General features: G+C 57.6%; 3 protein-coding genes across 3 annotated transcripts in view; 2 read left to right on the top strand and 1 right to left on the bottom strand.

The window, feature by feature from the left end:
• Nucleotides 1–1,740: 1,740 nt before the first annotated feature.
• Nucleotides 1,741–6,966, top strand: LOC112943184 (C-factor-like). The gene is made up of 6 exons (XM_026034319.1): nucleotides 1,741–1,884; nucleotides 2,049–2,100; nucleotides 5,614–5,801; nucleotides 6,018–6,176; nucleotides 6,565–6,675; nucleotides 6,853–6,966. Exons 1-6 carry the CDS (start codon nucleotides 1,741–1,743, stop codon nucleotides 6,964–6,966), a joined length of 768 nt encoding a protein of 255 aa, XP_025890104.1.
• Nucleotides 6,967–7,869: 903 nt separating this feature from the next.
• LOC112943296 (C-factor-like) lies at nucleotides 7,870–10,115 on the bottom strand. Its single transcript, XM_026034445.1, has 6 exons — nucleotides 9,939–10,115; nucleotides 9,415–9,466; nucleotides 9,120–9,307; nucleotides 8,605–8,763; nucleotides 8,365–8,484; nucleotides 7,870–8,051 (listed from the first exon to the last, which is right to left on the bottom strand). The coding sequence occupies exons 1-6, from the start codon at nucleotides 10,083–10,085 to the stop codon at nucleotides 7,938–7,940; spliced, it is 780 nt and encodes a 259-aa protein (XP_025890230.1). The 5' UTR covers nucleotides 10,086–10,115; the 3' UTR covers nucleotides 7,870–7,937.
• A 1,314-nt stretch (nucleotides 10,116–11,429) lies between these two features.
• The window catches only part of LOC112943183, an 8,015-nt gene continuing 7,711 nt past the window's right edge, over nucleotides 11,430–11,733 (top strand). The window contains exon 1 of the mRNA XM_026034318.1: nucleotides 11,430–11,465. Coding sequence (XP_025890103.1) covers nucleotides 11,430–11,465 — 36 coding nt within the window. The remainder of the gene's footprint in view (nucleotides 11,466–11,733) is intronic.

Below are 11,733 nucleotides of genomic sequence, written 5' to 3'. Positions count from 1 at the left end.
CGCCGCCGGCCTCGCCGCAGCGGCCGCCCCGCCCTCGGCGCCGGCCGCCGCTCCCCCATTGGCTGCCCCCGCCGCCGCTCCGGGGAGGCTCCGCCTTCCGATTGGCCGCAGCCGCCGCCGCGCGCGAGGGGGGCTGCTCCCTCCCCTCGCCCGCCGGCTGATGCAATGGCGGGACACGCGGCCACRTGACGCGGCCGGGCAGAAGCCGGGCAGGGCGCCGCCATTTGAGGCGCGGCGGGCGGCGCCAGCACTGACGTGGTGTCCCCTGGAGGGCGGCGGGCGCTACAAGGAGCCCAGAAGGGCACGTTGGATAATTTGTCACGTTGGATAATTTGTCCCACCTCGTCCCCACAGCAACCGGTTTGGGCCCTTTTGGAAGCTCTCGGCCTTCAAGATGTGTATTCAGAGCCCTGGCACATCTGCGCTGCCCTCTGCTTTGGCCGTGGTGGCCGTTGCATTGGTCAACAGTTGGCCCTTTCCAAAGGTCACTTGCTGCTTGGTCTCTTTGGCTCAATGCTTGCAGCCATTCCCACCAGTTCTGGTCCTCTGGTGTCCTTTCTCCCCTGTCTCTTTTCTCCTTCCCGAGGAACCTGGAAAGGCAAAGTGGAAACTCCAGTCACRTTGGTTCCTAATGGGACCTCTGTCCGGGAGCTGTTTTGCAGGAAGATAGCAGCAGGAACGGGCAAGCCTGCACAGGGCAACTGCTTGCGTGGCTGGTTACACCCACAAGAGACACCTCCTGTCTAGGAGGGCACCAGGGTCTAACGCCAGCCATTGCCCCCCAAACCCACCCAGCRCAACTGCTCTCTATGGCATCTCGTAGAGACCATCACCAAGATGGAGGAATCATTGCATCTTCTTCCTATGCTTGCAGTCACCTGAAAGCATGTTTTTTTCCCCCAAATCTTGGTGCCCCTCCACCATTTAGCAGCTGCTGGCTGAGGCCAGAGTATTTCTCTGGTGAGTGCCAGGTCTGAAACTATGGGGATCCCCAAGAACTAGCCAGCTCCATCCCCTCTGACCATGGCCATCCACCCGATGTGCTTTTGGACACATCTGGATGTGACAGACCCAACCCCACYGCTCTTCTTATTTCCCCTTTAGTCTTAAGCTCAGGTTTCCCCAAACCTTGGGCTAAACACAGTCAATTCTATGGAGATTTTTTATGTGGCTTCTTTCAGCATGTTACTCACCTCTCCCTTCCCCAAATCCGTGCCTGGGAGCTGGTTTTGGCTRTGGGAGCCCTGACTTAGCAGGGGTGTGTTGGTCCGATAGCCTCCCAGGGCAAGGTGGTAGCCACAGCTTTGGGGCGCAGACCACTGAGGACCAGCTCTGATGGCTCCTGGGTGCCCTGGRGGACATCATTTGTAAAAGCCAAGTCAGATTTCAGGCCTCTTTAGGTCTCTTTTGGTTTCTGGTTGTCTTTCAAGTGTWCTTCCAAGCACTGAATGGAGGCCCATCAGCAGCAACAGGGATTTGGGACACTGGGGTTGTAGGAAAGGGATCAAGTCTTGGTGAACTGGGCAGCACTGCCAGGTCAATGCTCCCCGTGTCGGGCTGCCGGGGRGCTCCTGGGCCCCCAGCTCTCCATGGGCCAGGCGAGGGGCTGGGACTGCCACTGTCACCATCCCCGTGGGAGCCCGGGCCACACCCTGGGCTGTTCCCGGGCTCCGGCTGGCGCGGAGCAGCCCGAAATCCGCAGGGCGCAGCCAGTTTGTGAGGGTGGCGAGCGCGGCGTGGATGGCGRCGCTGGCTCAGAGCGTCCTGGTGACGGGCTCCAGCCGCGGCCTCGGGCTGGAGCTGGTGAGGCAGCTCGCCGCTGGCCCCCGGCCGCCCCGGCACGTCTTCGCCACCTGCCGCCAACCCTACGGAGCGAGTGGGAAGGTCAGTGTTGGGAGCAGGGCACGGGGACGGCCCTGCGCGGGGCGAGCGAGGCGGAATTCGCGGATCCTGGGCTGGGACGGATGCGCGGTCCTGCATGCGGGCAACCCGGCCCTGCCATTGCTCACCAAGGCCGCCTAACCCCGGCTCCATCACTTSGCTTCCAGGCCCTGAGAGAACTGGCTGCCCAGCACCCCAGCATCAAACTGGTCCAGCTAGGTATGGAGCAATCTTCCTCCTCGCGCYGGGCGCTGTCTCTAGCCCTCCGTTTCCCTCAGGGACAGCTTTGTTGGACACATTGCCTTCACACTGGCAGCCAGGCAGCTCCCGCGCTGCCAGGCAGGGAGGAATCCGTGAACTTTGGGGCCCAATCCCCACCTCCCCAAGCAGCCCTCTCCTCTGGGAGCAACCAAACCAGCTTCAGAGGCAGGTGGAGGTGGGTCTGGTCAGCTCCACCAAGCAAGTTTTATGGGACAGGTACGACATCGGTCCCCAAAAGTGCTGAATACGATGCCTGAGCATGGTAGCTTTTTGGGTCATGACGCATAGGTTCACAGAGCAAAGCAAGGCAGGGTGCAGCACTCATCATTACCAGGGAGCAGATTGCTTGGAAGTGACTGTGATCATCTTTTCCTCCTGCCTTCCTTCCTGGAAAAAAAAAAGGGGGAGAAGAAATAGGCTAAAAAGGAAGAAATAGGCTAAGAAGATGCGTATGGGAAATCTGGCCCCATGTTGGTAGCATGGGTTGATGCGCAGTGCAAAGGCACCGCTGGGTTTTGGATGTTTGCAGGATTGAGCCTGGGAGGTTTCCTGTCCCTTTGGAAGTTGGCCGGGTTTGGTGACCTTTGTCAGCAGGAGAAGGTAGCAAACAGACCTGGACAGCACAAGGGCTTGAAGTAAAAAAGGCAGAGAAGACAGAAGGGCGCTTTACACGTCCAAAGCTAAGCTATCTATATGCACTTAACCTCTCACAGTGCCAGGCAGGGTGTAAGGAGCAGCATTAAAGAAGCAGCGGGTGCTGCAGYGTGGTTTCCTGCAGGTGAGCCTTGGGGAGGCAGTCGTGTCCAGGAGAGCAAGGTTTGCTCAAAGGGTAATTCTTTAAGAGCTMGTATTAAATAAATAAAAACAGGCAGCTAAGAGAACACTTGCAATAGAGTTTTCACCCCTGTAACAATGGAAATGAGAAGCAGCCAGAGCTCCTTCCCACAGTGCTTCCTTTGGGTGAATAATAAGGAAATTGAATCAGGAAAAGCAAATAGCGTAGCAGTTTCTGCCTACCTACTTATATGTTAAAATACAAACCACCTCAAAAGTAAATGTGCAGAATTTCTTAAGAGAAGAAATTTCTGAAATCAGTCTTTACTAGAAACAGGCAGTGATTTTTTTTTTTTTCTTTCCAAATACTAGAAATAAAATACCTTCTTCATAATGAAGTCATCTTTAAAATGACCTGGCATTGCCAGCTGGTCATTTGTGATGCAAAGAGCAAAATTACCCTGCTCACCAAAGCTTGGCCARCCGAAAAGGGACATCTCAGGTGGCCCCTGAAGTCAAAGCCTTTGCTAAAGCACGTGCAGAAGAGAGCCGAGTCCCAGAATAAACTAAACACCGGTGAAAAAAATGTAACAAAATTAATTTGTACCAACAAAATACACTCAAAAAGAGAAGCTGCTCCTAGTGTTCTTCCTCCCTGTTAATAAAAGATCATTTCAAACCAGTAAGAAAAATACACTTTTCAAAAATGGGTGCTAGAAATCACCTTTAAAAGTGCCCAAGACCTGACTCTTTTCATTCCATTTCTTTTCCCCTCTCTTTCTTATCCTTTTTATTTCTTCCCCTGCAGCAAAGCTGCAACTCCTGGGTGTTAACTTGGCTCGTAGGCAGCAGCTCAGCCCCGGGGAGGCCGAGCTGGGCGGCTCAGCCAAAGGAACCGGCTCTTCCCACACGCCTGGCTCCGGCTCCCGCGCCCTTTGCGCGCTGGGCACGTGGGAAGGCAAGCGGGTGCCAAGGCTTTGGGTCACAAAGTGGCACCAAAACAAGCGTCCCACCTCATTTCCTTGTCGCAATGACTCAGCTACCTCTGGAGAAATTAATTATTCACCAAAGATCCCCCGTGGTGGAGTGGCAGAGCCTGTGACTCAGTTAACTCGTTATCACCTCCAAAGAAGTTGCCAAGGACTGTGCTGAGAAATGCCCTTGAATGCCAAGGTGAGGCCACGTGCCCAACAGTCTGTGCACCCCAAAGGTGCTGCTGCTGAGTACAGGGTGCCTGCATGAGCCATCTGGAGAAAGGATTTGGGCTTCCAGCAAAACCAGTGCCAAGTGGGCAGCACCCAAGCGTGCCCAAGGTCTCCCGCTGGCTCCAATTACCTCCACGCCAACCTAGTTCAAAATCCAAAAGTCACAAACAACATAATGGTGTTTAGGGGAGAAAGAGCCACTGATTTCATAAGGCAACAATATTATAAAGACTCCTGCTGCCTTATGGACACCTAATTCACACAGAGCAGCCCCAAAACAAATTCCCTCACTCAATTCTCCCCCAGCTATTTTCACGATGCCTTTATGTAGGAGGCAGGAGGTGGGGACATACAGGTGCAGCTCGCTGGTGCATCTGCCAGCTCCAAATCCTAAAGCAACAGCCCAAATCCATCCACAGGAAAAAGAAAACAAAGCTAGAAATGAAGGAGTTTTTAAGGAGTTTAAATGAAGGAGGTTTTAAGAGCCAACAACTGCTAAATTGTAGGAAACTGTTTTGGGGAAGATCAATTTAAGCACAGATTGCTAAAAGGGGAAAAAATAAAGAAGTTTTCAACCAGATCTCTATCTTCATATAATTCAAAGATAAGCTGAATCTCTGCACCTGATGCTGGCAGCCCCTATAGCCGCTGTGCAGTGTGGAAGGACTCTAGAGCACAGGTATATTGTGTCCCAAAGGGTGATGTCTATCACTGAAACACATACATCCAGCTGGGGGTGCTTCCTAATGGCAATGAAATAGGAAATAAATCTGGGAGCCTCCATGTCTAAGGGCCAAGAATCTGCTGTAAAAGAAGCCCCGAGCAGTCAGAAATTTGTTGGATATATAAAGCAAGTGTAGCTAAGCTCCTCTTAAGAGTAATCTCATGTATCAGTAAAAAAAARGTGCTGGGGGACAGATTGAAGTGATATGAAGTGGATATGAAAGAATGAACTTAAAAAAAAAAAAAAAAAGAAAAGAAAAAAGCTTTTCTTTAAAAATCATCCCACTTGCATGAAACTACGCCTTGCCAAGGCCTGCAAGCAGAAAGGCAAAAAAAAAAAAAAGAAAAGAAAAAAGCTTTTCTTTAAAAATCATCCCACTTGCATGAAACTACGCCTTGCCAAGGCCTGCAAGCAGAAAGGCTCTACCCATAGGCTCAGCTCGGCGTCCTCCCAAGGGAGTCCTCCCAAGGGCCTCATTGTAAACGCTAATCCAGCCAAGCCGATGGAGCCCAGGCTCTGGGTGAACCCAAAAAGCAAGGAGAAGCTGCCACCCATGTTTAGCACCCTAATCTGCTCCAACCAACGCTGCCTTTTTGGGTAACGCTTGCTCAAGAAGAGCAGCTCTTGACCCGCAGCACATTTCTCTGCGGGCACACGAGGGAGGGATGGGGGATTCAGGGTTATCCGGCTGCTGCGGATCGGAGGTGGGAAGAAGCCATGGAAGCTACCAGAGCTCTCCTCCCCGTCCCTTCTCTCTCGCCCCGGCAGACACAGTGAGCCTGGCCAGCGTGCGGGCAGCGGTGCGGGCGGTGACGGCCCACCTGGAGGGCCAGGGCCTCAACGTGCTCATCAACAACGCGGGCACCTGCTCGCGTGCCGCGCTGCGCGCCGCCAGCTCGCGCGAGATGCTCGCTGCCTTCGCCACCAACGTCRTCGGGCCCCTCCAGGTCACCAAGGTACATGGGGCCTCCTGGGGCTTCTTGCGGGGATGTCATTCAGCAGGGGAGGTCCTCACGCTTCGGACAGAGCCACAGCCATGGATGGGCAGCAAGACCGTGGGCATGAGGACTCTTCTGCCCATTCCCCCAGCACTGGCCGTGCTTCTTCGGGACCTTCAGGACCATTCTCAGGGTTTGTCTTGTATTAACGGAGCACCGGTGTCTTTGYGGCAGGAATTCCTGCCCCTCTTGGAGAAGGCAGCAAAGGGCCCGGCCAAGGAGGGCCTGAGCTGCAGCAGGGCGGCCATCATCAACGTGTCCACCAAAGTGAGCTCCATCGGGCTGTGCCTCGGCGTGCGCGAGGCCCCCATGTACCCGTACCGCGCCAGCAAGGTGAGGTGCCACGGGAGGTGTGGGGCTGCGCCGCGGGGTGCTGGGGGCCCGCCTGCACCACGGCATGTCAGCAACAACATGAGGTGCTAGAAGATGTGCGGGGTGGCCCCATGCACAGTGCCCATGGAGCAGAGCCCATGGGACGCCCATGTACCCCTGCCCCAGGACATCCAGCCTCTGCCTGGTCCTCCTGGTCCAGCCCTGGCACCGGCAGCATCTGGGAGGGAGCCCTTTGGGCTGCTTGGGCCGGTGCTTTCCTGCAGGGTCAAGTGCCATTTCCCAGCCCCACACACAGCTCCCGGCTTGCAAATCCCCCCGCTCCCRCCTCCGCGCACCCCAGCATCCAGCCAGCGCCCCGAGTGGTGCTGGCYGGTGATGCCTCTTGCAGGCYGCCCAGAACATGGTGACAAGGTGCRTGGCTGCGGAGCTCCAAGGCAAGGGCATCCTGTGCACGGCCATCCATCCTGGCTGGGTGAAGACTGACATGGGCACAGACAAGGTACCGTGCTGTGCAGGGAGCGGGCAGCACGACCGGCTCTGCTCCTTGCTCCAAGGCCACCTCGCTGTGGCACTTACATCCCTAAGCCCTAGGGACAGCTCTGGGGCCTGCGTGCCGGCACAGCCGGTGCCGGCCGTGGCCCGTGGCGGTGATGCTGGCCCTTGTCCTCTCCTGCAGGCCCCTCTGACGGTGGAGTGCAGCGTGCGGGGCATCCTAGCCGTGCTGGGCAGCCTCTCACAGGACACCACCGGAGCCTTCCTYGACTGGGAAGGGAACAGCGTGCCCTGGTGATGGCACAGAGCCCCGTGCCGCTGCCCCTGCCATCTTTCCGCCTCGATGGGCCTCCACGCTCTGCAGCTCCTCTTTATTGGACCCGGGCTGTGAGGCAGTCGGGAAGGGCATGGGAGCCACCTTGTCCCTCCCTTTTTCCCAGCCCCAGCTCCCTGTCTCAGTAAACAAGTGGTGTTGACCCTTCTCTCCGCTGACTCTGCATCCCCAGCCTTTGGGCAGGACGGGGCTGGAGCAGGGTGCTGCATAGGTGGGAATACGCGGCTCTGGGCTCCTGTCCCCCTCGGTGGCAGCCTGGCTTGGGTCCCCCTCGCTGCTGTGCTCCTGCTCCCCATCCCGCTCACCGTGCTGCCACGGGGCCCTCCTGGCTGGGACAGCGTGTCCCCAGCTCCGGGCGGTCACAGCAGAGCTGGACTCACTGGCCCCAGGGCGAGCGCGAGGACCCAGCTGAGCTGTCACCTCCCCACACAGCCCCAGCCCAAGCGGCCGGTGCCCCCTCAGCCCAGGAGTCCCCTGCGAGCTCCAGCCCCGTGGCAAGGGACGTGGGAGGAGGGACCCCCATCTGGGCCCCACAGCCTCTGGGGTGTCCTAGCTCCTCAGAGATGGGCACCAGGCTGGGACACCTGCCCCTGGCCATGTTATCTGCCCGCAGCTCCCTTGTCCTCAGGAGAGGATGTTCCAGAGCCTGGATCCGCTCCTCTGGGACCCGTAGGCCCATGGGGGTCCCCATGCACAGCCTTGCATGAGGAGAGCTGGCTTGTGGGCAGGGTACACGCAAGGACAAGGACTGGGTCCATCACAGGTAGACGGCTGCCCTCCACAAGTGGACACCCCACAGGCAGCATCCTGCTGTCACAGGTGACTCAGCAGCACTGCAGTTTAAGGACACGGTTTTATTGAGCTTGTGGGCACAGCTTGGTGCAGCAGCAAAGGGACCTGCTGTCAGGATCCCGGCATGATGCTGCTCTGGGGTCTCACCAGGGTATGACTTTCCCTTCCCAGTCCAGCAAAGTGCCGCTGTCCTTCTCGGAAAGTTTGGAGAACACTTCCAGCATCATCTGCACACTCATGTCCACTGTCAAGGGAGGCTGTAAGGGGAAGGGTGAAATGTGGCTGTGTATCTAAGACCTGGCGTAGGTCTGTCCCCAAGCCCGGGCCAGAGGAAGGAAGCAGCTCAGCAGAATGTGGAAAGCAGAGAGCCTGAAGAACAAGGACTCAGCAAAGTGATAGGGGACACCCAGGGCTGGCAGTCACCGCAGAGTGCTGGGGTAGCCCACAGAGGTGATGGAGCCAGCAAGGAGGTCTTGCCTGTTAGTAGGTAGGTCAAGAAGGACAGGAAGGGGTTAGGTAACAAGGACCTCCCGCAGGAAGCCAGCACAGGGGCCTCAGTGAAACTCCTACCGTGTGTCCACTCACGGAGCCCATGTCGGTTTGCACCCAGCCAGGGTGGAGGGCAGCACAGAGGATGCCGTGTTGCCGGTAGCCCAAGGACTGGCACTTGGTGAGCATGTTCAGAGCAGCCTGCAGGGAGACACCGTAAGTCCTGGAGGGAACATGTGCAGAGCTCTGCCATGTCCTTTAGGTCTGCCAAAACAGAGCTAAGGGAGGACAGTGAGCTTGTGCCCCGTGCGCCTTGCATACCTTGCTGCAGCGGTAGGAGACAATTTGAATCATATCCCAGCTAGACTCGGAAGCAATAGAGCCACCAATGCTGGAAATGTTGATGATGGCTGCCCTGCTGCAGCTCAGCTCGGAGCTCGGGCTTCCCTGGGCAGCCTTCTTCAGCAAGGGCAGGAACGCCTGCAAGCAGAGAGAAAAGGGCCTGTGTGCACGTGGTTCAGGAGAGARGACCTGCTGCTTCCACCGTGCATCATCACGAGAGCACCAAGTCAGTGGGCAGATGACTCCCTGCTCCCACTGCTTCAGACCACCAGGTCCGTCCTCGCTGCAGCACACCTGTGGCTCTGTGCCCTTACCATCTGAGCTGGAGTTTACCAGGCCTTTCCACAGGCTGAGAGTCCACTGGGAACCCAGGGAGGGACAAAGTCCTCCTTTGGACCCTTTCCACGAGGTTGAGACATCCAGCTCTGGGAGCAGACTGGGGCAAGGGACATTTTGTGGATCTGAGCTGGGGTGCTGCAGCTGAGGGTCCTCACCTGGCTCACGAGCAGGGGCCCAATCGTGTTGGTGGCATACACTTCAGACATTTCCTCCCGTGTTGTGGTATCAAGTGAGTTCCACTTCACAATCCCAGCGTTGTTGATGAGGAGGTTGAGCCCAGAGCCCTTCAGGTGCTCTGTGACTCTGGCTGCAGCTGCCTGGATGCTGGCAGGGTCAGTGACATCTACAGAGTCAACACAGCAGGAGGTAAGTGCCCCATTCCCTTTCATAACTCCCAGCACCWCCAATGACAGGGAGCAGGRGCCTTGGGGCACGGCCAGGAGCACCTACCAAGTGGGATGATGACCAGGCTGGGGTGCTTGGACGCCAAACTCTGCAACTCCTGCAAGAGAGGGGACAAGAGAGAGGCAGGTACTCGTGGGCAGAGGGCTCTCTCGGCCAGCCCCGTGCAGCCCCTGGCACTGCTGCTCTGCCCCTGCGCTCCCCGTGCCCAGCGCCCTCCCTGCGTGTCCTGCTCCACTCGGACAGGGCTCCGAGCCTCCCGCAYGCACCACGGGCCMCCGCTGSCCCCTCCTGCAGACACCAGCCCTTCCGTGCAGCCCCRGAGCAGACGGGTGCTGTGCCAGCAGCTCCCTTGCTGTCCCCGAGGAGCCCTGGCCCCTCCGCGCACCCCGTGCACCGCTCGTCCTGTGGCCGCGCTCGCCCGGCTGCCCTGTGTGCTGGCAGCTGCAGGGCAGGCTTGGAGCTTCCCAGCTGCGCCCTCTCCAACCTTCTCCTGCCCCAAGACGAGGCCCTGGCAGCGCCTGCTGCCCTGCGCTGCCACCCCCTGCCAGGACAGCTCTGCTGAACCTCACCTGCGCTCGCTCTCCCTTGGGGTCCCGGCAGGCTGCGAAGATCCTCTCAGGAGGGTTTGGCAGCTGCAGGAAGTGTTTGACCAGTCCCAGGCCAATCCCTCGGTTGGCCCCGGTCAACAGAGCCGAGCGGACGCGGAGCCCTGCCATGCTGCTGCTCCTCCTGCCTCTGCCCTGTTATCACTGCACTAACTGTGCAGGTGCCCTTTGCCACCCAGGATATCTCGCACTTTCCCGCGAGGACTTGCAACAGCCACGGCCTCTAGGAAATTCCCTGTAATCTTTTGGCTATGCTCCATACCCAAGATCCACCTTTCCCCGAAGCTGAGGGCAAAGGGGACTGAGGATCCTCTCTAGGCAGCGGTGCCACGGGCTGGATATTTGCGTGGTTGGTGCCCACTCTCAAGTGCATTGCACGCTGTCCTCTGCCCTTGTCCCTGCCAGGTTGTCTGCAGGGAAGCAGGTTTCGCTCCTTGAGGTGTGGCAGGACAGGKGCAACACAGCAAGGCTGATGGCACCTTGCAGCTGCCTTCCCTTCATCCTTCTCCCTTCTGTAGGCCACTGAATGTGAGTCGTTTATTTGGGGGAGCAGAACTACTTCTGCTCCTGCGTGGAGATACGCCATCGTACCTCCACCCTCCCATCTCTGTCCTCCTTTCTTGAGGTAAAGTGGGTGATGAACGGGCTCCTTGAGCCCATGTGGTGCAAGGTGCTGGCCTTAACTCATGCARTATGGGTGCCAAAGGGCACGAAGGAGCATCTGGGACACACAAAGGGCCTTCATCAACCACAACAGTCTGGAAACCCTCCAGGATTGCTTGGAAACCCTCCACAGCTGCCATGAAGAAAACCCTTCCCACAGATCTGCCGCAACAAGAGTTATGAAATGGAAGCTTCAAGTGTGACAGATGGATGAAATCCAAGCCTGCCCCACAGCTATGTCTGTGGTGGTGTGGTGGCTCTTGGARCTGCGTGGTCACCCCTGCACAGGGTGGCGCAGGTGCTCCCCAGCTCACTCCTGCAGCAGTTGGATAATGGCACAAGTTGAGTGGAGATGGTGGGCTGATGGTGGCACACTTGCAGAAGAAAACCTTGGATTTGTTGTTGTGGGAGCTTCAGGACAGGCCTGCAGACCTCCCCAAGAGGTACTGTTGGACCTAAGGATCACCCGGGAAATGATCTGAGGGGATGACCTGTCCGGATGACCAAAGGAGAGACCTGGGGGGATGATCTGGGGGGTGACCTGGAAGGGTGATTTGAGGGGATGATCTGGGGGAGGATCTGGGGTATGACCTCAGAGGATTACTAGGGCGGATGATCTGGGGAATGATCTAGAGAATGACTTGGGGGGAATGACTGGGAAATGATGTGGGAGATGACCAAGGAGGTGATCTGAGGGATGACCAAGGAGGTGACCTGGGAGATGAGAAGGTGATGATTTGAGGGATGACTAAGGAGATGATCTGAGGGAYGGCCAAGAAGGTGACCTGAGGGATGACCAAGGAGATGACCTGGGGGATGGCCAAGAAGGTGACCTGAGGGATGACCAAGGAGATGATCTGAGGGACGGCCGAGAAGGTGACCTGAGGGATGCTGCAGGAGGACAATCTGGGAGATGAGTGGGGATGATAGGGCAGGATGACCTGGGTCCTGACCAAGGAGCTGACCTGCGGGATGGGGGTAGCCTGAGGAGATGACGGGGGTCGGATGTGGGGGACGAGCTGGGCGGGCGGCCGGAGGATGATGCGCGGGATGAGCAGGAGCCGCCCGGAGGGGTCGGTCACGGAGCCGCTCCGAG

The sequence above is a fragment of the Nothoprocta perdicaria genome, unplaced genomic scaffold (assembly GCF_003342845.1).
Source record: "Nothoprocta perdicaria isolate Ctin4 unplaced genomic scaffold, notPer1 scaffold_143, whole genome shotgun sequence".
NCBI lineage: Eukaryota > Metazoa > Chordata > Aves > Tinamiformes > Tinamidae > Nothoprocta > Nothoprocta perdicaria.
The sequence above is the reverse complement of the archived record's forward strand: the minus strand, read 5'-3'. Positions and strand labels throughout refer to the sequence as shown.